This window comes from Aulostomus chinensis, chromosome 23 (assembly GCF_037954235.1).
Source record: "Aulostomus chinensis isolate RoL2024-O1b breed Wild chromosome 23, RoL_Achi_v1.0, whole genome shotgun sequence".
Taxonomy (NCBI): Eukaryota; Metazoa; Chordata; class Actinopteri; order Syngnathiformes; family Aulostomidae; genus Aulostomus; species Aulostomus chinensis.
In genome coordinates this window covers 4,461,396-4,486,167 of record NC_141342.1, presented here as the reverse complement: position 1 = coordinate 4,486,167, position 24,772 = coordinate 4,461,396, and the positions used below count along the sequence as shown (strand labels likewise).

General features: G+C 47.0%; 2 protein-coding genes across 3 annotated transcripts; one reads left to right on the top strand and one right to left on the bottom strand.

Annotated features, from left to right (window-relative positions):
• Positions 1-543: 543 nt before the first annotated feature.
• Positions 544-9,601, top strand: unk (unk zinc finger). 2 transcript variants are annotated; one of them, XM_086196275.1, is made up of 15 exons: positions 544-1,036; positions 1,511-1,720; positions 3,265-3,441; positions 3,532-3,662; positions 3,782-3,917; positions 4,007-4,124; positions 4,200-4,284; positions 4,372-4,667; positions 4,749-4,814; positions 5,746-5,929; positions 6,021-6,122; positions 6,194-6,379; positions 6,459-6,644; positions 7,186-7,446; positions 7,765-9,601. In XM_086196275.1, the coding sequence occupies exons 1-15, from the start codon at positions 888-890 to the stop codon at positions 7,851-7,853; spliced, it is 2,376 nt and encodes a 791-aa protein (XP_086052401.1). In that variant the 5' UTR covers positions 544-887; the 3' UTR covers positions 7,854-9,601. The 2 variants fall into 2 exon arrangements, with proteins under 2 accessions (XP_086052401.1, XP_086052400.1); XM_086196274.1 differs by having other exon boundaries at positions 547-1,036; positions 6,459-6,640; positions 7,765-9,600.
• unc13d (unc-13 homolog D (C. elegans)) lies at positions 8,256-21,968 on the bottom strand. Its single transcript, XM_086196273.1, has 34 exons — positions 21,842-21,968; positions 21,000-21,026; positions 20,355-20,411; positions 20,217-20,273; positions 20,036-20,143; positions 19,886-19,945; positions 19,669-19,735; positions 18,908-19,088; positions 18,793-18,837; positions 18,627-18,698; positions 18,478-18,547; positions 18,299-18,403; positions 17,592-17,684; positions 17,407-17,507; positions 16,353-16,470; positions 16,114-16,235; positions 15,930-16,020; positions 15,798-15,854; positions 15,612-15,709; positions 15,484-15,535; positions 15,279-15,409; positions 14,478-14,595; positions 14,251-14,403; positions 13,876-13,971; positions 13,590-13,796; positions 13,431-13,505; positions 13,282-13,361; positions 13,078-13,192; positions 11,989-12,060; positions 11,826-11,909; positions 11,619-11,739; positions 11,409-11,532; positions 11,103-11,326; positions 8,256-9,747 (listed from the first exon to the last, which is right to left on the bottom strand). The coding sequence occupies exons 1-34, from the start codon at positions 21,899-21,901 to the stop codon at positions 9,635-9,637; spliced, it is 3,354 nt and encodes a 1,117-aa protein (XP_086052399.1). The 5' UTR covers positions 21,902-21,968; the 3' UTR covers positions 8,256-9,634.
• Between the last annotated feature and the right edge of the window lie 2,804 nt (positions 21,969-24,772).

The window sequence follows — 24,772 nt, the reverse complement described above, 5'->3', positions numbered from 1 at the left end:
AGTAGACAGCTGAGCCAGGAAAGTCCCAGATGATGACTTCTCCCAGAAGGGCCTGGCCAACGAGGCAACATGAACTATTTCTCATTAGAAATTCACATTATAGAGCACAAATAACACAAGAGAAATGAATTCGTCCCAATTATATTTGACATATTTACTTTTCTCACTTTTTAATGTAAAACAAAGTCAAGAAACACAAAAACTCTCATCAGGCTCTGCCTTGCAATACTGTGAAATACATCTCTGGCACAAATATGACAATAATTGGAAGAGAGAAGAAGGAGAAGAAAATAGGAGTTTGAATTACGGCAGAAGTACACAAAGGAAAAGTGAGAGCTACTTGAATACACGTTGAAACGATATTCATGGTATTGTTTCCTGTCAAGACGTTACTGCAGTGTGTTTACCCACAAGAAGGATTTTGTTAACCAGATACGAATTAGATGACTACAAGAAATCCACCCTGAAAATGATATGAGATTGTCAAAATTTCTTACGTCATTTATTTTGATGGATATTTAATGTTTACATTAACCTGAAGCTCAGGACATGGGACGAACCTACTCCTTCATCCGACACATTATAAAAGGAACAAGGAAAAGATTGTACTTTTTTCTCTTAATTCTCTTTTACGAATCATTTGGAGAGGATGCGCTTATATTTTTGGTTCGACAGCCACACATATTTATGTGGTAGTACCCGGACGTGAATGTTTGATAGTCATAATCACGACAGCGCCAATGTGTCCTGAACGCCACATTTGGTACTACTTCCTCCTGTCTTGCGCAAACTCACAACGTTGTAGAATGCGGATTTGGAAGCTAACAAGAATAGCTAGCATTTAAGCTAAAAACAAGGTTCTTGTTGTAACGCTTCAGACAGGGAAAATGTCTAAAACACACGCACAGCCCTCGATATCTTCGGCAGCGACGGCTACCGGGGGTCACTCCTCGTCCTCGTCGTCTTCATCCGCGGGGGGCTCGACATCTCCCGCTACCGTGTTGAACGTACAGCCCGAGAAACCTCAACATTACACGTACGTAGCTAGTTAGCTGGATTAGCTAGCTTCATGTACACAGACTCACGTGTGGCTATACCAAAACACAGCTCATTTTTCATTGAAAAATAGATGTGAAAAGTTAATACTACTTTTTTGTACGACTGAAACAAACATATTTAGTGATAGAGCGGGTATTCAAAGGAACAGTCCTCGATAAAGAGGCCTAACGTCACTCTTTGACAGCACCAAGATGATTCAGTCTAATTGTCTAAGAGTACGTGTAAGTGCTACATATGTTTATAGATTTATGCAGTGTGAGAAGAGGTTTATGATAGGAACAGAGGATACGGAGAGACAGTGGGACCCCAGGTGGAGCATCACCTCGCTCTAGCATGTTTATAGTACTGCAAATACACAGTAATACACTCTTGCTCCTGTTGTAGCTTTGCTGCAAAAGACTATGGCAAATCAGTGTGTTAAGGTCTTTCTTGATGCTTCCTCCTCTCTTAGATATCTGAAGGAGTTCCGAACTGAGCAGTGCCCCCTGTTTGTACAGCATAAATGTACACAGCACCGGCCTTTTTCCTGTTTCCACTGGCATTTCCTGAACCAGCGGCGTCGTAGACCCATACGTAGAAGGGATGGGACCTTCAACTACAGCCCAGACATTTATTGTACCAAATATGATGAGGGAACCGGCACCTGTCCTGATGGAGATGAGTGAGTGCAACTCAGACTTCATTCTTGTTCAAAGCTCATATTTTTATGCAAAACCAGGGATTTCAGAACGGGAAAAGTCTTGATAGATATTACAACAACTTAGAGGGGAATCGTTTTGTCGATTAAGCCCAAACGACCCTCTTTTCGAGTACAGAATCTCATTTTGCGCAAGAGTTTTGTACTCATTGAGTATCATGACAAAAAAAAACCTGAGCTATCTTAACATGGAATCTCTTTGGTATTGTTTTGGCGATCTACAGATGTCACTGTAGCTATGAATGTTTAAGGCTTCCAGTGATATTCAGATCGTGGCCCACATCTCTATCCAGATGTAAAGGCTCAGGCAGTTCATTAGGGTCTTTTGTCATGTAAAGATGCAAATGCTGCTGGTTTACTGGGTAGAGTAGTGATCATGTCTCCACCCGATACAGAATTACAATTCAAGTTAGATAAGTCGGAAGAATAGCAGCTGATGCGTCATCCTCTCAGTGTGCATTAGCACCTGAACACAGACGTTTTCTCAATCTGGGGCTCTTTGGACTGGGACGAGTGGTCTTCCTCTGGAGACCCCAGGAGAAAAGAAATGTTAATGTGAAGGATGGATGGAGGCTCAAACTGGAAGGTCTTCCATTCATGTTAATTAGGCACTTGCACAGACTTCCTGTTTCCCTCTTCATCCCTGTTTGCATTGTCATGCCACTACCATGTTGAAGCGAACAGAGTTGTTGGAGTGTAGTTTGACCGAAAAAATATCACAATGGATGGATTCCCTGGAAGTTACTCACATATTTGAATTAACTTTTGATTACTTTCCTGTAACTCAGGGTTAACCAACCCAAGAAATCCTCCATGCAGGCGACTTTCTGTGACTGCCTGTGGATTTGAGTCCTTTTCATTATCAGTTCAACATTGTACAAATACAACTAACGGAACAGCACCAATACTAGCAGCATAACAGGACTGTTATGGGCTAGTTATCGATGTGTTGGTACTACAGAGGAAAGGATGTACTAAATATTCTCACACTTGTGGCACGAATACAGCCAGAGATGCAGTGTTCCACATTTATTTCAGTCCCAGTCAGATCTCACTAGTCTACGGTTCTCTGTTGACATTATGTTTAAAGAGTGTGCAGAATAATATCCTCCCTATCATATGACACTGTAGTCTGTAATCCAGTTCAGCCTTAGTCCTGGGCTTACATTTGGTCCACTAATAATAATGTAGGGGCTTAGGGGCCTGTTGGTCTGCATGTCTAGCGTTTCTGTTTCTGGTGTTGTCATTGTAATCCAGCAAAACTCGCACATGTCCTTGAAAAAAAATCATTTTAATCGCACACCAGTTTTATTTGTACGGCTGTTTTCTACCTCACTTCAACAGTAGCTGTATCTTAATAGCCTGGTGCCCTCCCCTGTGTGTGTTAATGAAGCCACCTCAGTGTTTGAGTCTGAGTAATTCCATCACCGCCTTTTACATGAAAGTAAAACAATGTGCTTCTTATGTTTGTTTTCGTGTCTAGAATCTTATTTTTCTGTGTGTTCCAGATGCTCGTTCCTTCATCGGACAGCGGGGGACACAGAGCGGAGATACCACCTCCGCTACTATAAGACAGGCTCGTGTATTCATGAAACTGATGCAAAAGGCCACTGTAGCAAGAACGGCTCCCACTGTGCCTTTGCACATGGATCACATGACCTGCGAAGTCCTGTTTATGATATCAGGTGCACTAACGAGCCTTATTTTAACATGAAACTGTCTTTGATTTTCTTAGAAGTGTGTAAACTCTAGTAGTTTATGCTGTGGGTCTCTAGGGAAGTGCAAGTGATGGAGACTCAAGGCGGCTCGGGACCGTCAGAGGGAGGTGGAGGAGAAGGACAATCAGGCCAGGCAGCCAGTACAGCTCTCATAGAGAAGATTCTGAGTGAGGAACCGCGCTGGCAAGGTCTCCTCGCAACAATATGTGGAGTCGGTTCTGACACCGGTCCAACTGCTATGTCATGTTTGGGGGACTTCATCTGCTGACTTCATGGCCTCTGCTTTGTGCATCTGTGTTCTCTTTAGATAACAATTACGTGCTGTCCCACTACAAGACAGAACTGTGTAAGAAACCCCCTCGTCTGTGTCGCCAAGGTTACGCCTGTCCATATTACCATAACAGCAAAGACAGGAGACGCAGCCCGCACAAGCACAAATACAGGTGACCCCTCAGATCTACACATGGTGCTGTTGTTTTAGCTCAGGCGTCATCGCGCTTGATGACACTGTTGCTTGTTCTCGCCGCCACAGAGCGCTGCCGTGTCCAGCAGTAAAGCAGAGCGAGGAGTGGGGGGATCCAAGTAAATGTGAGGGTGCAGAGGGATGCCAGTACTGCCACACAAGAACGGAGCAGCAGTTCCACCCAGAGGTTTGTGTGTGTCAGCAGAGCTTCCAGATGCACAAGCATGAGCGTGGTGGCGTACTGACGTGTTGTTCCTCACAGATCTACAAGTCCACCAAGTGTAATGACATGCAGCAGTGCGGCAGCTGTCCCAGAGGACCCTTCTGTGCCTTCGCTCATGTTGAAAGTAAGTCCTGCACCACGACCCGGAGCACTGCTAAAACACACACACGCATCTAATTTAACTTCTTATTTCTTTTCAAACACACTCCAGAGCCCTTTGTTCCCGAGGAACCATCGTTTCCCGCCCCCAGCACCCCTCCACCCCCCAGACCTCCGGAGCCCCTTGCTGCACAGGAGGCTTCCTCTAGCCCAAGCAGGCACAATATGGGGTCTGGTCCTGTTGCAGACACCTTCTCCCCCTCTGCTGGCCCATGTGTAGCAGAGCAAGGACTGCTGGGTAGCGTTCTGTCTCTGTGTGAGGACATGAAAGGGGGAGCGGAGCCTCTGTCTCCGTGGGCAGGAGAGGGGGGGTACGGCAGGGCACCGGGATTTGAGAGGGAGGATCAGGTGAGACAGGGGAAGTTCAGGTCTGGAGCTGCAGACACATTGTTTTTCCTGCGTGTTTTGACATCGTCTTGTTGGTTTCAGGCCAAGCAGAGAAGTTTTGCTCTTGAGCAGCGTAACAGAGAAATGGCATCAGGACAAAGCAAACAGGTAAAAAGACCACTTTTATTAATAGGTTTGTTGCTAAAACAGGCCGGTTATTAATGTGGATTGGACATACTTGAATGTTCAAAAACTTATGATTTTTTTAATACTCCTACATAACTGCAGTGTCTCTATTTACCTGACTGAAATACAGCACTCATCTCTGAAAGTCTGCTCTGATTGGCCGGTTGAAACAGTCTCCCTAAATTTCACCAGCCCCTGTTAGGGCAGGAATCTGAACAGTAATCGGCCTCAGGGTCCCCCATCAGCCTCAGGGTCGCTTCAGGGTCCCCTATCAGCCTCAGCATTCCCCATCAGCCTCAGGGTCCCAATCAGCCTCAGGGTCCCAATCAGCCCCAGGGTCCCCCATCAGCCCCAGGGTTGCCCATCAGTCTCAGGGTCGCCTCAGGGTCTCCCATCAGCTTCAGCATCCCCCATAAGCCTCAGGGTCCCCCATCAGCCTCAGGGTCACCTCAGGGTCCCCCATCAGCCTCAGGGTCCCCCATCAGCCTCAGGGTCACCTCAGGGTCCCCCATCAGCCTCAGGGTCACCTCAGGGTCCCCCATCAGCCTCAGGGTCACCTCAGGGTCCCCCATCAGCCTCAGCACTTGTCTGTTACATCAGCTTCAAAATAAACAGCAAAAATACACAAACTAAATTTAAAGTTTAAAAGTTTGAATTCAGGTTCAATGTCCTTCCTTGAGGTCGAGCTTCTAGGGGGACACTTGGTACAAACGTCCATCCCTCTTGTCTCTGCTTTATTTATCAAAGGTTTGGTCTGACAGGATGTGTCATCAGGACAACTGTGACAAGTCTTTATTATATTTATTGAAAGATGTTTTTTGAGAACCACAAACATCTGTGGGAGAGTGCGTGTTCTTCTCATGAGGATAAATTTCCACTTGTGTCTCCAAATCCTACATTTGATCTCCTTCAGGACTTGTTGGTGTTTCTCCCGGTGGGTAGCCCCTTGAGTCTGTCCTCCAGCATCCCCTCCAGCCTGGCTGCCACTCCTCCTAGCCCTGCACCTCTTGGCCCCCCAGGAACCGGCATTTCATCGGGCATGAACGCTAACGCCTTGCCCTTTTACCCCACCAGTGAGACTGTGGAATCAGTTGTTGGTAAGTTGAGATGTACAAAATTCTGTTCTGTGCTTCAAGCTGCAGGGACAATAAAGACGTGAACTTAGTGCTGTGATGGTGCGTGTTTCAGAGTCGGCCCTGGATGATCTGGACCTGAATGATTTTGGTGTCTCGGCGTTGGAGAGGAGCTTGGAGAGTGGTTCTGCTCTGCCCAGCGTGGGAGTGATGCTTGGTACTACAAAGACACGAAGACAGAGAATCCTGTAGAGTCTGAACACTGCTCACAACCGTTTCTCTTTATAGGAGGAAGTCAGCTGCAGAGCTCTGCTCCAGTCAACATCCCAGGATCCTTCAGCAGCTCTGCCCCTTTCAGCTCCCCTTCACCGTCTCCCCCAATCAGACCACACGTGTCTCCATTCTTTTCTACGCATCTGTCACAAGCTGGCCAGTCAGAGAGCTCCTTCTTGGGACCAACTCACAGCTCCTTAGGTGTGTAATCACTGAAGTCAGCTTCTCTGGTGTAGTGGCTCAAGGATCAGATGGCTGATATTTAATCTCTCTCTTGTAGGACTTAACGGCATGAGCACTAATATTTGGGAGCACTTCCCGTCAGGGCAGGGCTCACCTGGCACACCCCCTGCTCTGCTACCGTCGGGCCCCTGTGCAGAGACTTCCAGGCTCAAGCAGGAGTTGGAGGAAGCTCACAGGGCTCTGAAGCAGTGGGGGCACAGCTGGAGACACACAGCTCAGGTAGGTAGGTAGTAGAGGTGTTCAGCTGCGCCCACGAGATCTGAACAGATGTGGGCTGCGGCCTCCATTAGTAAAAGGGTGGACGTGAATCGCTGATAAAATGACAGCAATCAAACACATATGTTGACTGTTATCTTTTCACTCCAGGCCGACTGAACAGTGTTGAATGTAGACGGCTTGAATTTGTTGTCCAGATGATAAAAGATCTCACAAGTGGTGACAAACTGCCTCTGTGTTTTATATTGTTGATCGAGGAACCAGGACCAGAGCTGACAAAACACTGGCCTGTCAGCCTCATTTGTCCCAGGTTTTGTTGCATCGGGCTCAGTCGCGGTGGTGCTGATTTAATACGGCTTGTAAGGTTCAATTTGGCACAGAATCATTAAATACTAAAAGAACTTGTTAAGAGCAACTGTAAATCCACGTTGAGGCCTCTCTGATTTGGATGAGTGACGCTGCTGAACCTGCAGTGAACCGATGTTAGCCTGAGTGGTGCGTGGACGTGCAGCTGTGACAGTGGCTCTCCTGTGCTCTGCCTCCTGCAGTCGTGGGCTTCACTAAAAGCAGATGCAGAGGAGTCTCGTGCCCATGCGGCACGGTTAGCCATGGAGGCAGAGAGAGCCAGGCAGGCGGAGGAGGAGGCGCAACGGCAAGCCTCTCTCCTGCAGGAGGCCCTGGAGAGCTTGAGGAATGGAGACAACCCCCATCTAGCACTACACCAACTGCAGCTTCTACACCGACTGCCCCTGGAGTCCGTCCTCAGTCTGCAGGCTCAGCTCTGCAGCTGCCTGCACGCTGTGGAACAGGTAATAAGCTTGAATAGCGTTCATATGATCACACGGTTCTCATACATCTCTGTATTTAGACATCGACATTGCAGGTAATCAGTGGTGCTGAGTTCACGAACGATTAGATGAAGTGATGGTTTTTGATTTCCGACAACAGAATATCGCCTTCATGTTGTTGTGGTGGGCTGGATAGCTCCCAACCACTTCTACGTTCAGCCTTTAGACGAGCGCCCGCATGTTGTCTTCTTCCTTGGCTCACTGGTTCTGGTTGTTCATGCCCCTCAAATCCTGCAGCGGTCTGTAGTTTAAGATCTCTGTAAACGTGTGTTTGTCAAGGTGGTGTACAGGAAACAGAGACAGTGCTGTGTGACGTGTGGCGAGCCGGGTTCCGTGTCGCTACCCTGTGGCCACGGACTACAGTGTGAGAGCTGCTCCGCCTCCACAGAGTGTCCGCTCTGCCCTGAACAAACACTGGAGCAGCCGCTCTCCTGACCTCTCAGCCCAGTGGGACCACCGTGAACGCACCACAGATTCCAGACCAGTCAGCCCTGATTCCACTCATACCAGCCTTGGATCTCTGCCACCATCCAAAACTACGTCGAGGTTGTTTTCTGATGTTTGTGTTACACCATGAGCACTGATCTGGTTTTGGATGATGATGATTACTGATGAATGATGAGTGAGTGAGTCAGTGAGTTAGAGTTGTGTTACCAGTGGAACACCAGAACATTTGACTAGTTATGACTCTCAACCAGCAACACTGTTCTTAACTCCTGAAAGTAACCAGCAGTTGACCTATTTTGGAAGAATCAGCTCCTTCTGATGAAAACATTTCAGGAAGGCTTTCTGTACATCTCCATATTTTTCATTTGCAACATTTTGTTGAGGTCCTGAAAAGGCCCCATCACTGTATGTCAGCAACCATCAATGGAAGTTTTGACTTTTATGCTCTAAAACATTTCATAAAAACTCTAGAAATCAAGTTTCATAACCCATAGAGTCCTCATATTGCACAGTTGGGGAGCAGGTTTTTTTTACCAGATGTGACCAATCAACGATTTCTACTAAAATATACCTGCTTACTATATATTCAACAATCTACTAGTTCTACTACTAGTTCTTATTAATGAGACGCATACACTAGTGATGGCGGTTGGCTGTGAGCTTCAAGCGGCTGCCCACAAATCTGCACTTGCTGTGTGTTCGCATTTGGTTTCCTGAGTATCGGTGTCTCGGTTTCTGGAGAGATGCGGTTTAATCTGCACCTAAAGAAGAGTAACTGGATAGATGACAGCGAGTCAGAGGAGTGACCATCAATGGAGAGTCAGAGACGAGTCATCAAGTCTGAGTGAGAACAGTGTGAAGGGCATATTTAGTTTCATCCAGACAAGAATCCTTTATTGCTACAGCCAAAGGGGGCCACCACGACTCTGCAGGTAGCTCCTGTCTACATTGTATCGGCTTTGTTGTTGTTGTTGTTGTTGTTGCTGTTGTTTCTTTCATACTATTTTAGTTGGGTTTTTTTTTTCTAGAAAAAAAGAAATCGAAACACTTACTGTTGAATATTAATGGGAAATATTTAAAAATTGTAGTAATATTTGTTGAAATGTACAACAGATGGGCTCTGTTAAAGCACTCAGGTTTAGCTAATATTCTTCTACATAAACTGGAAGAGAAACGCATTTTAACACAATCAATGTCACTTGTTTAGTCTTTGAAATTTTTTTTTTTACTTCTGTTCTTCATTTTAAACTTTGACATAGACATTTTTTTGTTAATACCAACCAATTTCCTGTTTAAAATCAAAGTGTGACAGGTTTCTCTGCCAAAAGTTTTACATTTGTAGTAATTTCTGACATTTCACTGTAGTCTAATACATTTATATATATATATATATATATATATATATATATATATATATATAAAAATATAAGTGATGTCATACTTCTCTTGCACTGATTAGACAAAGCACCAGGAAGCGGACAGCTCTGTACATGCAGGTGTGAAGGTGTTCATGATCACTGTGACAGTGTCTGATGAACCCATGCTGAGCATTCTCCCCACACACACACACACACACACACACACACACACACACACTCGCACTCATCCAGTGTTTCCTCACAGTGGATCCTTCTTTGTTTTTTGGTACAGATCATTAAAACAAATTGTATATTTTTGGAGCAAGAACTTGTTGGTGTGTTTGTCACGCTTGATTCCCCTCCTGGGACTGTTTCTCTCTTTGTCTTCGCTTCTTCACAAAAGCCTGGGTCTCTCGCTCGCCTCTCCTGGACTCCAGTAACCTCAGAATTCCGTCCTCTGGGAAAATGCACGCAAATAACAAGTGTAGTCACATTGATGCTGTTCTGATGATGTTGTAACCATTTGAAAAGCCAAACCGATTCAAGTAGGAGTGTCAATCTGAAGACCCAGCTGATGTTGTCAGGTTAACGCTTGTGACAAAAGGCAGCGAATGAAGGTCACGCAGGCTACGCGATTATCAGTGCTCATCACTGGATGAAATGATGGTTGGATGCTAACTGGGTAAAAATACGCCATCAAGACAGTGCTAATAAATTAGTCCTGGAATTAAAAGCATCTACGTAACAAAGAGACAATTCTAACTACCTGATTTTTAACTTTGAATGGGGGACCAATATTTTCAGTTAGCTGCACACACACAACCGCCTCAGGAAGTTCTATGAATGGAAGTCTTTGTTCCACGGGAATGACTTGTGTTTAGCTTCTCGGAGGGAGTTATGCTGTGCCACACAGGAGATGAGGACTGAACAAGGAAAGATGGCCTACAGATATACCACATAAACCTCACCACGTCTCATAAAGAACAGCTACAGTGCAGAATCATTTCCATCCATCCATTTTCTACCACTTATCCTTTTAAGGGTCATGGGGGGGTGGAGCCTATCCCAGCTGCCTTCTTGCTGTGAGTGCTAACCACTGCACCAGTGTGCGGCCTTACAGAATCATTTGTGAAATACAATTTGAACAAGAGTTAAGGATTTCTGAGTGCACAGGAACGCTCAGGAACATAAGCGTTAGCTCTGGAGACCAGCAGGTCAAAGAACAAGCCAGAAGAGGAGAGACTTCCCTTGCTGTGTGAACTGGGTGAAGTGGCGGATGAAATCCACCTATGATTTGAGGGGCCTGTTATTGGGTGAAATTTCTGCTCTTTATTATCCTCTTTTTTTTTCTTTTTTTTTTAGATGGACTACTATTAGAAGGTGTTTCAGCAAGGGAACTCTTGTTTGAAAATTTTTTTTGTCAAGACTGTAAGAGAAAGAAACTGAGCTGGAAACTGCAAATGTCTGAAGATAAGATAAGATCCCTTTATGCGGCCCTCAGTTGGGACATTGTCTTATGACGTTATAATAGAGCTAATTATAAATTGCCTGTTTTGTTTGGTGTCCTGTAAACACTCGAGGGCTGAAAGTAGCCTCCTCCAGCCAGCAGGACCAATTCTGGCCGGTTTGGAAGATGGAAGCAGTTGTTAAGCAGACCAGAGAAATGCTAGCATGATTGCTACCTGTATCTTGAAATCACTGTGTTTGACTCCTTCAAACTAAAGCTTATTCAATCCTGACAGCTCATTTCTGCCCCTGGAACCTCGAGCAGGTAAATCCGATTCTCCTGTAAAACGCACTGACAGGTCCTACCGTTGGGCTTTGGATGCATCAGAGGCAGGCGGATCTGAGCAGGGGTGACATCGGGCTGCAAAGTCAGTTCTTCAGCTCTGTCCCTTCGTCCTGCAACTCCAGGGATAGCTTTGAGGGACAGGAAGGATTCACCTTCAAAGTCATCTGTTCTCAAGGTGTCATGGTCCAGAACCGTCACCACCAGGCACGCCCCAGGAGCTTGGCACTGTTCTAGAGAAACTAGGCTGCGATGTGAAGGAGGCGGGTTAAACATCAAGACGGACGATGCAGTCTGAGCCCTGAAAAAGAACCCCGAGGCGAACTTACAACTCAAAGACCTCATCAAATAGAGGGTTGAGGTCACAGCTCTTGATCTGAGTGCAGCAAGGTTCTACCACAGGAAAGGTGTGACGAGGTTCCAGACACAGCTGCACGTATGGGTCACTAAAACCTGGAACAAACAGGAAAGAACCCATAGCAATGAGGGTCTTGTTGCCACATTCCAGGTGGTTCTGTGACATTTCTGAGTGGACTCACCATTCGAGTCCATGGGTAAGAGGTTGACCGCATTCAACACCTCAACTCGGAGTCGCTGGTCTGATCTGCGGTAGGACGTGAGCAGGGTGACGGCACCATATTTCTCTCCGCTGTACACGTTCTGTCACGTTCCGGGCAGAAACAGAGAAGTTTGAAGGACAGCACTTCAGTTTTCTTTCTTCAGTACGACTCAGAAGGTTTTCTCACCTGTTCCCAAATCTTCCTTTCAAGGAACTTCTCCACCAGCTGCTGGCTGCTCAGAGAGTGATGAGTCAGGTGAGCTTTGAGAGTCTGGACACAGAAAGAAACGTTTCATTGGTGATTTTGTGTTTTACAACGCAAGGGATTTGTTGCTGTCTTGGGTTCTCACCTTGTACTCATCAGAGTGGAGCGTTTTTAGAGGAAGTCCATTTCCCTCGGCATGGAAGCACTGTTCTAGACACTGAAACACACCAGAGAACACAAGCAGTGGGATGTTAGAGGTTCTCTCCTGTAGAAAGAGCTTGTTAGGTAAGGCTGAGAAAACATTCTCCTCAATACAACCAGTGAGGAACAGTAAACTTCACTTCCTCGAAGGTTGCTGTAATGTCACAATAGGTTCCCCAGACCACAGCGTGGAGTCCGAGAGGGAACCTCCAATGTGTGTTCCCTTACAGTATCCCCTGAACGTTCACGTTCAACATTCAAGGATCTTAGGAACGTCCTATGATAATGGTCCCCCAAACAGTCCCAGAACATCTTGAATGTTCCCTGAATGTCTACTAAAAAATGTTTCTCTTGACCTTTGAGAACTTCACTTCTTAACCACCCACCTCTAAGAACGCAGTGGGAAGAGCTTCAGGGAACATACATCCTTCCTAAATGATCCTTTGAACATTCCCAGAATACTCTGAATGTTCCTCCATAATTCCACCAAATACCATCCCCCAACCCTTCGAAGAACCGGGACGTCCTTTACACCAGCAGAGATGTTCTTTCAATGTTCAACTTCTTGCCAAACATTATTTTTCTTTTGAAAGATCCAAAACTGAATATTTTTCATTTGACCTGAAAAGAACATTGCCGATATTTGCTCCTCACATCCCAAAGTTTCTTTATGAAATGTTGCAACAAGACCATAAACTAACAAGGAATGTTCTCCTGACATCATACAGGTTACTTGGAACGGCATAAGCACACGTGAGGATGTTTAAGAACATTCTCAATGGTCTGTAAAGGTTCAAGGTGTTTGGTTCCTTTAGAGAACATTACGGGCGTTCCCTCACCTCTGTGTAACTGTAACACAACTACGCTATTGAGAACTTAACATAAAATGAGAGGAATGGAAATGTTCCGACCTTTGCAGCTCTTCGATCACCTTCTGGGGGCAATGAATTTCTATGGAACGAGTGATTTAGTTCCAGACCAAACAAGGAACCGGCTCTGGCCCTAACCAGGAACCTTAAGGCTGAGGACAGACCTGCAGCGTGTAGAGCAGCCTCTGACAGTACACCATCAGCCCCTCCTGCTGGGAATGCTGGGTTGCCACCTGGTACAGAATCTTCAACGAGTTATTCCATAGCGGAGTCAGGAGACTGGACCAGGGAGACAATGAGATCAGCGGGATTTCTGACAAAACCTGAATTCATTAAAAATAAGATGAAGGAATAAAAGATGTCAGCACCTGTTGAAGTTCTCCTGAACCAGGTTTTCATTCATGTAGTGCAGCTCCTGCTCCAAATAGCGCATCAGAGGTGCAGCAGCCTAGAAGACGGACCAGTATATCAGCCATAACCTACATGGAACAGAGCGAAAACATGGACCAGCACTTACGTCCTCAGTGGACTGGGAGGGAATCCTCTGCTTGGTTGCCATGCTCCTCATGTACGTCTCAATGTCTGTATTCAGCTTAAAAGACATACAGAAGAAAGCCTGTTAATTACACTGAAGAAAACCAGATTTATCTAAACGCAAACACCCACACGTCCGCACCTTTTTCCCCAAAGTGTGTAGAGCAGAGCGGATCTCTCGGCTCAGCACGCTCTGGGCCTGCTGGAGCTGGGACGGCAGCGTGTTGTGGAACTGGGTCTCCCCTATCACATGATGGGTGCGCTCCTGAAGCCCCTTCCAGTTCAGCTGTGTAGGAAGTCGAGTCAGGACGGACCGCAGGTGTTCCAGGTCGTTCACGACTACACACAGCTGCAGAGAGACGGGGGAGGTCTGAGACGCCGGCAGGTTAAGTAGTCGCAGAACATTTATTCCTGTTGCTCGTGCTCACCATGTTGATGGCGCGTCCATGGTCGGAGTTCTCAGAGAGCACTCGGACCCTCTCCTTCAGGGTGTGACAGTAGGTCACCACAATCTTACACACATCCTGAAAACACACGAGAGGAAAGCGGACCAGTCAGTTTAAAGGGTAAAGTTTAAAGACAGTTCAGCAAAAATGAAAATTCAGGTACGATCCTCTCCCCCTCATGCTGATGGACTGTCGGGGGAAGGTTTTCAGTCCAAAAAAATTCCTCTGGAGTTTCAGAAGTGAATCAAACTTTTAAACTTTCCCCCAACCTTGGACTGCATTTTCCATTTTGGGTGAACTTTCCCTTTAATGTCTATTACAAACATGCTAAACATACTAGCTGCAGCACTACTGCACCTCGGTGATTTTGACCATGAGCATGAAGGCCTCCTCGGGGTCGGGCCAGGACAGCTGCTCCCACAGTTGGCAAATGGGTTGGATACAAGCCACCAGGTCCACCGCTGAGGAGCTGTGTTTCACCGGCACTGCTCCAGACTGCAGGGGCTGGAGCTGAGAGGAGGGTTAGAACCAGAACGCTGGGCAGGAGGAGAAAGCTCCGTTCTACACTCAATAATGAGAGCTACCTGGTCCACCTGCACGGCCCTCTCCACCCTGTCCAGAGTGGTGCTGAACGCCTCCTTCAGCCAGTACGGCAGTGCATCTCGGAAGCCCTCGTGAAAGTTTGTCAGCTCCAGAGCTCCTCTGAAAGAACACACAAACTCCTGACTGTCGGCACCAGACAGAGCGGCCACCGGGGCTACTGGGAGCACTGGGAGCATTTTCCAGTCTATCTCTACCATCAGTCAGAGTTTGGAGGTTTAGTCATGGTGGTGAGTTTTCCAGAGGTTATGGGGGTTGACACCAGCTGACCGTGGTCCTGAACAGGACCGGACCACCACCCCTGCTAAACCGACAGTAGTTTCACACCATTTTTATTATCGTTAGTTTCCAGGGAATGATTTATGTCACTGTGTTACACTCAAGACATTGCCATTTCCAAATTGGACAACCATTTCTATGTCAGCTGTCCGTCATGCAGAAACTGCACATAGCTTGTTTGACCTGAAGCTGAAATCAAAGCAAATTCAACTGCGTTTTGTTCTTTTTCTCCTGAAAGGGAGCCCAGACGTGTGTGCTATCTGGAGGCGCTATCGCAAATGGCATTTGACTCATGAAGCTAAAAGGAAAGCCTGCAAAAGTTATTTAAACTAAAGTCTTAGTTGAAAACCCAAATTGACCAAAATATGAAAAAATGAACTGTGTAAAAACATGTATATGCACTTTTAATCGAAGTGTAGGGAACTGAGAGGCAGGTGTGGACTGTGGAGGAGAGCATGCTCGTCTATCAGGGCTGCAGTAGTTTGTGTCTGGATGGGATTCCTGACCTTTTCTGCAGGAAGGCCTTGTTTTTGTGGATGGCCTGCAGGCTGACGTAAACAGGGAACAGACTTTTGGCTACAGGCTGCTCCATCTGGCCCTCCATCAGAGACAAGGTTCCCCTCACTTCTTCTGCCAGCTACGGACGAGAGACAAGAGGTTCTGAGGTGAGACGGCAGGGAGGAAATGGACGACTCCAATGGTCTCACCTACCAGAGAGTCAAGCATCTGATAGATCACGGTGAAGGCGTCCACTTGCACGGCGCTAGTGAGGAAGAAACACAGGTTTGAACACTGTCCTTCGAATCAAAGACGGACAGGCGACGGTTGCCTGGCCTCACCTGACAAACACTTGATTCCAGGTGTCCATATTGTGTTTGATGTCCTCCTGCACCTCCCCAATCAAACTGGAGAGGGCGCTCACGGTCTCCAACAGCTCCTGAATGTCAATGTGATGCAAAAATACTGTCATACCAGCAGTTTGAAATGAAAACCTTCAAGCCTCAAACCCCCAGAGCGTTCCTCACCTTCTTCATTGGCTGATGCAAACCCTTCTTTTTGATGAACCATTCCTGCGTACCTGTCTGTTAGAAGGAGTTGGATGAGGTCATTATGGAGGTGTGCATCTAAACAGTGATGTCATTCACCGGGTCACTGACCTGTATGGCATCGCTGACTTCATCATGCAGCTCAAACTGAGCCGGGTTCAGTTTCTGAAAAGCCTGAGTCTTACAGATCTGGACCAAGAGCCTAAAAAAAAAGAAGAAAAAAAAAGAGAACTTTTCAGAATCTGCAAATTATATTGCATCCAGTATTTCAGAAAATACTTCTACACTCACATACCTGAGTATTGTGTGGAGCTTTGGCGTGGCGCTGGGAGTCGGGGGGAAGATGTCTCTGTATTTGGACACCAGACAGAGTCCATAATGCAGGAAACCATGAAGAGAGTCGCCGAGTTCCTGTTTCTGTTCACAAAAGTGCAAAAAAGCAACTCACCACGGCCTCCAGATACACAAAGACAGAAACCGAGTAACCGTGGCATGAAGGGGTAAAGGTCATCTGAAGGTCACCAGCATTCATACCTGTTGGTATGGCAGCTGCTGCTGGTGCCAGTGGTACTCGATACTGGTGAGCTGCTGGAACAGAACAGACGAGTCCACTTCTAAGCTCTGGTAGAGTTTACTGTAGGCCACCCACTTCCTGTCAGGAGCACACACGTCCACAAAGGTCCTCAGAACACACAGCACACACACACACACACTCACACACTCACACACACACACACACACACACACACACACACACACACACACACACAACACACGGTACCGGAGCAGGACGAGCGGCTGAGAGGAGTTGACTTCATCTCAGAAATATTTGAATAGTAATTCAACTAGGAATTAGTTTTAAATGCTGTTATTATCAGATCCCAGGAACTAATAGAACTCATCTCAGTCGCTCTGATTCTTACTTTCCGTTCTTGACAAAACGGGTCAGTTTATCCAGTAGTATCAAGAAAACATCAACGCCAAGTCTTCTAGACAAACCCTGGGATGATCTTAGAAGGCTAGAAGTGCCTAACAAGGTCATTTCTTCATTGTCTCAGTTTTATTTAGTTTTTTGGAGATGTGACCTTTGTGTTTTCACTATAATCCGCTATCGTGAGAAAATGTGCTCGTACCTTCTCATTAGTGAGGATCAGCTCTCAGCATGTATTTATAAAAGCTCAGAACAGCTGAGCTAGTAATCAGTCAGCAATACTTTTATCTCCAGATGATAAATACTGTAATCATTGAATGACACTGAGAGAACTGAGCTTGTTGTCCTGGGATGGGGGGGGGGGGTGAGTTGATCTCGTTCCATGGGTGAGATGAGAGCCACTTTCTAAAGTTAGCAAAGCATTTTCAAGATAAACGGATAAATGAACCCTTTGTCAAGAAAGAAACCACGCTTGGTGATTGTCTCCCCACCTACGGTCGTCCTCAGCGACAGCCACACTTGTTACTTGGTTAGATCCTAGCTGAGATCATGAATGGAGGTCTGCCTGATCCTGCTCACTGACCAGCAAACAGCTGTTAACGGCATCAGGAGAGCTGATATTGAGTCATTGCCCCTAATTGTCACACTTGTACTTACGCCAGGTCCTGGAGGAAAGGTGAAAGGTCATTCTGCGTGGCGTAGAGCTCCAGCAGGGTCTGAGCCTCGCCACACAAAGCGCCCTTCCAGGGAGCAGAGCTCTGAGGGGAGTGAAAGGAGATGTAGGGGTGAGGAGGAGGAATCCCCAGCAGGAGGGAAGAGCCGAGAGGGAACGTTTCCTCTACCTGCTCCTTGGAGATGTAAGAATGGACAAACTGCTGCAGGATCCCACAGTAGTTGATGTAGGCGTCCCGACCAGCGCTCAGCGTCCCGTCCCTCTGTCAATCACACGTTACGAGACACGCCCACACAGGTACACTGAGGTCAGGAGGGACGTTCCTACAACACCGACTAACGTTCCCTACATGTTTGCCTACAGTTTGGTTACCATCTTGATTTACATGGAACCTACAGGGACACCATTTGACCTGAAAAATGCCTGTAAAACTTTAAATCCGAACGAGTTCTTCCAGATTTGACTAGAACTTGGAGGTGATGTGGGTCAGCGTTGCGGGAACGTTCCCACAATTCTACAGGTGTTAGGAGAGGAGTCGGAACGTCGAATAATAACATTCATATCATGTTATTAAAGCAGGAACCTCAGGGGGCTGTCATATATAATTATTACATATGTGTGTGTGTGTGTGTGTGTGTGTGTGTGTGTGTGTGTGTGTGTGTGTGTGTGTGTGTGTGTGTGGTATTTCCATCCTGAACTCTGCAGGGAATCATTGCTGTCTTGGTGTCGTCCTTCGACTGTTCTAGAACCCGTGAACGCTGCGGCCTGAGCAACGGTGACGACATCAAAGATTCTCTGAAGTGTTCCTCATCCATGAGGCTCAAGATCTAACAAATTCACATCAGAGTTGTTGCGCTACTCTTGACGGGATTTTACCCCTTTATGGATGAACTTGAGGTTCAGGTGGCACTGGCCTCGGTCCGGATACGTCTCTGTTCTCGGCTCTAGGTTGTACCAGTTGTCCTCAGTACAGTGGAGATCCTAAAGTCACAGGGTGGTGAGTTAAAGTGTAAAACCTCGAGGAGGATGAATACAACAGCAGCCATGTTTCCTACCTGTAGCTTGAGGACAACCTTTCCCAGGAAATCATCCGTTCCTTTCTCCTTTTTGGCCTCTTTGATCATCCTAACGGACAAAACAACAACCATTCACACCTTTGCGTTGCCCCGTCAGCAGTTTTGGTCACAAAGAGAGAAGACGCCACCTTCTTAAACTGTTAAAGTTGGTTTTGAACTCCTCCAGTTTCTGAGTGAGTGAGATCTCTTCGTCTTTATCCCTGAAACAACAGTGGTGCAGCAAGAGTGATGATGATGATGATGATGATGATGATGTTAAAGCAGACCAAATGGTGCTCTGGCCGTTTGTCTCACCACATCTCCAGGTGGAAGCTGGCGCCTGCGACGTCTTCAAACTCTCTAAACACGAAACAGGATTCAGTGATGGGGAAGCCACTGAGTTTATGCGTGCGCACGCGTTCAGACTCACAGCACAAAGGTTTGGTTCCAGACGGGGTTCAGTGTTTGCTTCTTTATGTCTGTCTGGTAAATCTTGTCGTGTGACACGGCGTCCTTGACGACGGATTTACAGGGTTTGGATCTGGACCTGCGCGTCCGGCTCTCCTCTTCATCCTCCAGTATGGTCAGCAGGCAGTACGGGTCGCTGAAACCTGTGTGACAACGGGTGGAGAAGAGACCTGTGGCGCAGCCGCAACAAAATTTTACTTCCCTCTGTTGCAACTTAAAGGCAGCCACAGAAAACAGAGGCCACCGTCGACAAAGGGTTTCACAATGTTTTATTCAGAGCACTAGAATTGGGCAGAATTTAATTTCCCATGAGATGTAATTTATTGTGTAGGAAATGATGGAACATCTTCTGATGGGTGTCACAGCGGTGCGGGGGGGGGGGGGGGCACCAGAGAAGAATCTTCCCTCCCACACGCCAAAAACATGCATGATGACAAGTCAGCAGAGCCAGAATTGAAGTGGAAGTTTCCTTGTGGTGAGTGCGTGAAAGGAGAACTCAGGAGTCCTCCTGTGAACGCTCCCGCTCCCCCTCCCCCTCCCTCCCCCTACCCTTCCTCTCTTGCGAGGAACGACTTGACGGAGGGAAGTCACACTTTTGCCCCGTGCAGGGGGGCAAGAAGGATTCCACCTTGAACATTTGCACTAAATGTTTGAACAATCCGTCTCCATACTTGTCAGGTCACGTGATTTAAATGAGCACGCGTGAGGACGTGAAGAACTCACCACTGACATCTTTACCCAGGATGTCTTTGGCTTCCTTCACCGTGGCCATCAGGCAGTACGCAGGCGGCTGTGGAGGTTTAGATATGGAGGTGAGGTGAGAAGGGGCTGCCTCCACCATGCACGCATCTCTTCCACTGAGTGGGAGGTGGAGGTGGAAAGTACCATGCCTGGTCTATACTGAGGGTCTTGCTACCAAACGCCGACTTCCTTTTCTCACCTCGGTGTTCTGAACTTTCTCCACCAGACTGCAATGCTCTGCCTCCGTCATTGTGAGGGCCTGGTGGAGAAAGAGGCACCCCTGAGATCAGCTTCAACACAGGGACGGAGTGTGTGTGTGTGTGAGTGTGTGTGTGTTTGGGGGGTTTACCTCTTTGATAAACTGGTGAAGCTGGCTGTCTGTGAAGGGCTCCGGTGACGACGGCTTCCCCATCCTGTGCGTGACAGTGTAGAGCAGCTCCTTGTACAGAGGCTTCAGCTGCAGACACAGAGACTCCGTGAGCGCTGGGGAGCAAAGCTGGCGTGGTTGTTAAAGCTCGGGCGGATGATACCTCCAGCTCCTTGTGTCGCCTCGCTTTCTCCTCGGGGTTTTCATCTTCCGTAAAGTCCTGGAGGAGACAGGAGGAACAGTTGAATCACGTGAGGTAACACAGGATGTTCTCAGGTTGAGCCATTGGAACGTCGGCTACCCTCCTGTCTCGCTGTCTCCTCGTCATCCCCAGTCTTCGCGCATGACTCGGCGAAAACTGTGAGGAGAAAAACATCTGTGACACTTAAAAGAAGGAAACATCAATGGTCAGTAAGTTAATGCCTCACCTATGTGACAGGGCTTCAAATAAAACATGACGTAAGCACATCAACCACTTATTACTGCTCTTGTTGGCCCTCATCTTGAAGCGGGGAACATGAATCCCCCCCCCCCCATCTATCTTAGCTGAAGCACAGCTAAGAAATGATGACTAGGCACATCAGTTAGCTGTTAACTAATGATTAACTAAGCATGGACTAACTCTTCCCCTCGTTATGAGCTGTTACTGAAACACCTGAAGCTCGAAACAATGGACTCTCGTCAGTGCACCAGGCTGGGATGTTTCAAATGTGTAACTGTATATAAATCCACCTTAGGGTCAAACTATAGCAATGCAACAGTATTATTACCCCCCCCCCCCCCCAAAAAAAAAAACCCCCACATTACACAGCCTGCCCTTCGGGTTGCTCCTCAGCACTTATCGACTTATTGTTCATGTTATCGTTCTTATCCCGCTGTGTGTGGTGACTTGTAGCGCATCATTCATCCATCACTTTGGATGAATTTGGTATCAGTTGTGTTTTACCTGTCTGACTCTTGATAGGCCGTCTCCCTGGGAAGTGGATATTAAAATATTAGTGCATAGAATAGAAATCAAACTGAGACAAACAGACTACATTAGCGGTGCTAACCTGCAACCTCCCCTGTTCTTTTGCCACACACACACACACACGCGCACACACACACACACACACACACACAAACACACACACACACAGATTAGCATCACTAAGCTCTGGGAGAACATTTGATTATGATAGTTTGTGTTACAAACTTCCCCTGCTGACACTCAGGAAACTCACACTGCTGCATCACTGACTTTAAATTCTTCTCTTGTGTTGGAACGTAGCTCGTAACCTCATAAAGATGGCGACTGTGCTTCAATCTGCATCATCTAAGAGCCCAAAAATAACCATGATTCATGGTCACGGCAGCTAAAAAGGGACGTTTGGATAAAGTGACTCAAATTCTGACTTTTGTAACTTATTCAATTTTTTTTGTGTTCTATAAATAAGTTGTAGGCGTGGCGTGGCTCAGAGGTACAGTAACCGTCTAGCAACCGTAGCGTTGCTGGTTCGATCCCCACGTCCCCCTGGTGACCGCATCCAAGTGTTGAGCAAAATACTGAAACCCTAATTGCTCCTGATGGCCCTGTGATGGGCTGGTGACCCGATCAGGGTGAACCCCGCCTCTTGGAGCAGCACTTAACAAACACGCGGTATAGAAAATGGATGGATTTGAATTTGTAGTAACAAAGAAAACATCTGTTTTTAGAAGGTTACAACGCAAATGAATAAACCTTCCAGCAGCACAACAACTTGGTGGTCAAGAGCTTTGCAGTCACACGTCAACTCGCTCCATTCTTACCTCCTCGGGTGTTTTCAGAAGGTTCTCTCGCTTGCTGTTCCCCTCCCTCTGAGCCGACATGCTGCTTCTGCTAGTTCACACTCTTTACTCCCCTGAGAGCCTCCTGAGCTGCTGCGCGTGTGCTTGTGTGTGCGATATAGGGAAGCTGTCTGAGTGTATGTCGGTGGGGGTTTGATGAACTATCACACAGCAGCCGGAAGTCATCACTTCCTGTAGATTGTGGCGGCATCAGTGCCTGTGACTTCTTCATCGAGGCGTGTTCTACCTCACGTTTAAAACAAACACACACACACACACACACACACACACACACACACACACACACACACACACACACTTTGAACCAAACATTAACATCATTAATTCACAAGCCGGGTTGCACTTGGATGAAGGCCGTCATGAGTCTGAAACAATGGTGAAATCTCATGTCACGTGAGCCACAGCAGCTGAGACGATGTCCCACCCCCACACCTCCGTCCACCTGTGTGCTGTTTGCTCTCCTTCTGTTCCATTCTGGATCCTCCTCAAAGGTTGATTAGCTGCTATTTTGTTCTCCACACTGAGTGTGTGTGTTTAAGGTGAAAGTTCCAGTCATCCGTGAGGGACTCGTGTAGAGCTGCTGCTCCGTGTGTCAGAAGGAGCCAGGTGAAGTGGTTCCAGGGGTTTCCAGGTATATCCAGCAGGGAGGAGGAAGACTGAGGACCATGCTGGCCCTGGGATGCCTCAGGATGCCCCCATAAGAGCTGGTGGATCTGGCCAGGGAAAGAGTAGTTTGAGGTTCCCTGCTTGAACTGCGAAACATGACAAAACAACAATAGCAGGAGTTCAACAGGAGTCAGATTGACAGAGGGGTCGGCCAGCCTCCAAGAGGCAGCCAGATCATGTGATCTGAGTCAGCTGGGAGGCTCCAACTGCAGTTAGAGAGTGAGTGGTCACGCCAACTGCTTAGTTTAGATTAGTCAAAATCCTCCATCTGATATGGTGGGGGACGGAAACGCTGCTGAACACAGTGGCATCAATTTTTCTAGGTTACACAGAATGTGAAAAATACAGGGGGCAAAAAAGTCGCCTTCTGAGCTTCCCTTTTCTTCTCAGTGTCTCATTTGACCCTGGAGTCCATGAGGCAGCTGAAGGTTACACCTGGGGGGCGACGTGTCTTCTTGCTCACTTACATCATGTGGGAGAATTCAGGTTTTCCCACATTCTGTAAACACATTTTGAATAAAAAGTGACAACTGTGGCTGAATTAAACTTTAAAAATGATCCCGCGTGTGAGTCTCTGAACATTCTGGCCATCACACGTCCCTCAGTGTTAACAAAGTAAAACATAATTTTGTAGTTGCCCCACGACTGAGATCTTCCCAGGGGGAATCTGTGTAACCCCGCTGCGCCAAACCGGAGAAGTCATCAATGAGAGAACAACGGCTGCGTTATGAGTGACTCTCTTAAGGCAGCAGCAACACAACACAGTAGTCGACAAACTGTGCTGGAAGTCACGTGTCCAAGGATGATGTCATCAGGAATGATGTCATCAGGAGTTCAGTTGTCTGCGTTGTTACATTGCATCCTGTGTGTTAGCACATAGGTGCAAGCTGTTAAGTTGCCTGAGGTGACAGAGACCCACACCATGAGCTCTGACTTGTCATTGCATCTTTGACATGCATGCGGTGGGTCCTCGCTCCCCCTGACTCACCCTGAGAAGAGCTGCTCCTCACTGTGAGTGCGAGCGTGAGAGTCTGAGCTAATATCGCCGCGTAGATGTAATTTGAACGGCTGGGATCCAGAGGAGGCGCCACTTGGTAGCAGGTCTGAGCAGTAAACAGACGCAGAGAGACATTGATGTAAATATTCAAATGCATTGAAATGATTAACTATGTGCAGCATGTTTCAATCAATCTGTGCTGCAAATCTGTGTCATCCTGACAGGTTTTATTAACTCATTTAGAGCACATGAAGAACATTCAACAGAAAAATAACAACATTCATGCTTGGAAAACACAGAGGCTGCGTACAAGAGGGGCCTGAGCCGACTGGTTTGCTGGAGGAGGCTCAGGTCTTCTCATGTGTGCAGCCAGATGCTGACCTTGTTCTACCAGAATGTGGCAGCTAGCACTGTTTTGCCCCCCCCCCCCCCCCCCCCCCACTATTGTGTGCTGGGCTTGAAGAAAAAAATGCCAACAAGCTGATTAAGAAGGCCCAGTCTGTGGTGGGTGTGCAGCTGAGCACTCTTGGGGAGGTGGATGAGGACGGAACCAAATTCTTGAGGATTATGGACAACATCACCAGGTACAGACACCCCACTGTTCAACGGAGCTTCAAGAAGTCCTTCACACCCAACACAACACAGCCGTGCAACCCCTCCGTCTGACCCACATGCACTTTGAACCTATGCGATCTAAATATATTTGAATCTTTTTAACCTTTTTACACACATCTTATTTTACCCACACATTATTATTGTTTGTATTCACTATTGGCAAAGGCAAAGGCAAAGGCAAATTTATTTGTATAGCACCATTGATACACAGGGCAATTCATAGTGCTTTACAGAGGGAAAGAGAAATTGAAAGTTAGAATCAGTTTAAAATCGCAAACATGAATTAAAACATTCAAAAATCATTTAAAATCAATTCGACAGCAGACAAATCAATATTAAATCAATCCATCAATCCCAAATCAATACTATATGAAGGCTGCAGTAAACAGCAGTGTTTTCAGCCCTGATTTAAATGAGCTGACAGTTTGTGCCCCCCTCAGAGGTTCAGGGAGTTTGTTCCACAGGTGTGGACCACAGAAGCTGAAAGCAGCTTCACCCTGCTTGGTTCTGACCCTGGGGACGCTGAGTAGACCTGTCCCTGATGACCTGAGGGGTCTGGATGCTTCATACCCAGCCAGCAGCTCTGACATGTATTTAGGCCCAAGCCCATTCAG

What these genes read in the sequence shown, in the direction of transcription:
- unk (XM_086196274.1), top strand. Translation starts at nt 888, where the DNA reads ATGTCTAAAACACACGCACAGCCCTCGATATCTTCGGCAGCGACGGCT. An exon ending in GAGAAACCTCAACATTACAC is followed by an intron (nt 1,037 to 1,510) that starts GTACGTAGCTAG and finishes CTCCTCTCTTAG; the next exon opens with ATATCTGAAGGAGTTCCGAA. An exon ending in ACCAACTCACAGCTCCTTAG is followed by an intron (nt 6,380 to 6,458) that starts GTGTGTAATCAC and finishes TCTCTCTTGTAG; the next exon opens with GACTTAACGGCATGAGCACT.
- unc13d (XM_086196273.1), bottom strand. Translation starts at nt 21,901, where the DNA reads ATGTCGGCTCAGAGGGAGGGGAACAGCAAGCGAGAGAACCTTCTGAAA. An exon ending in AGGTTGTCCTCAAGCTACAG is followed by an intron (nt 18,404 to 18,477) that starts GTAGGAAACATG and finishes CTGTGACTTTAG; the next exon opens with GATCTCCACTGTACTGAGGA. An exon ending in ATGGACGCGCCATCAACATG is followed by an intron (nt 13,797 to 13,875) that starts GTGAGCACGAGC and finishes GTCTCTCTGCAG; the next exon opens with CTGTGTGTAGTCGTGAACGA.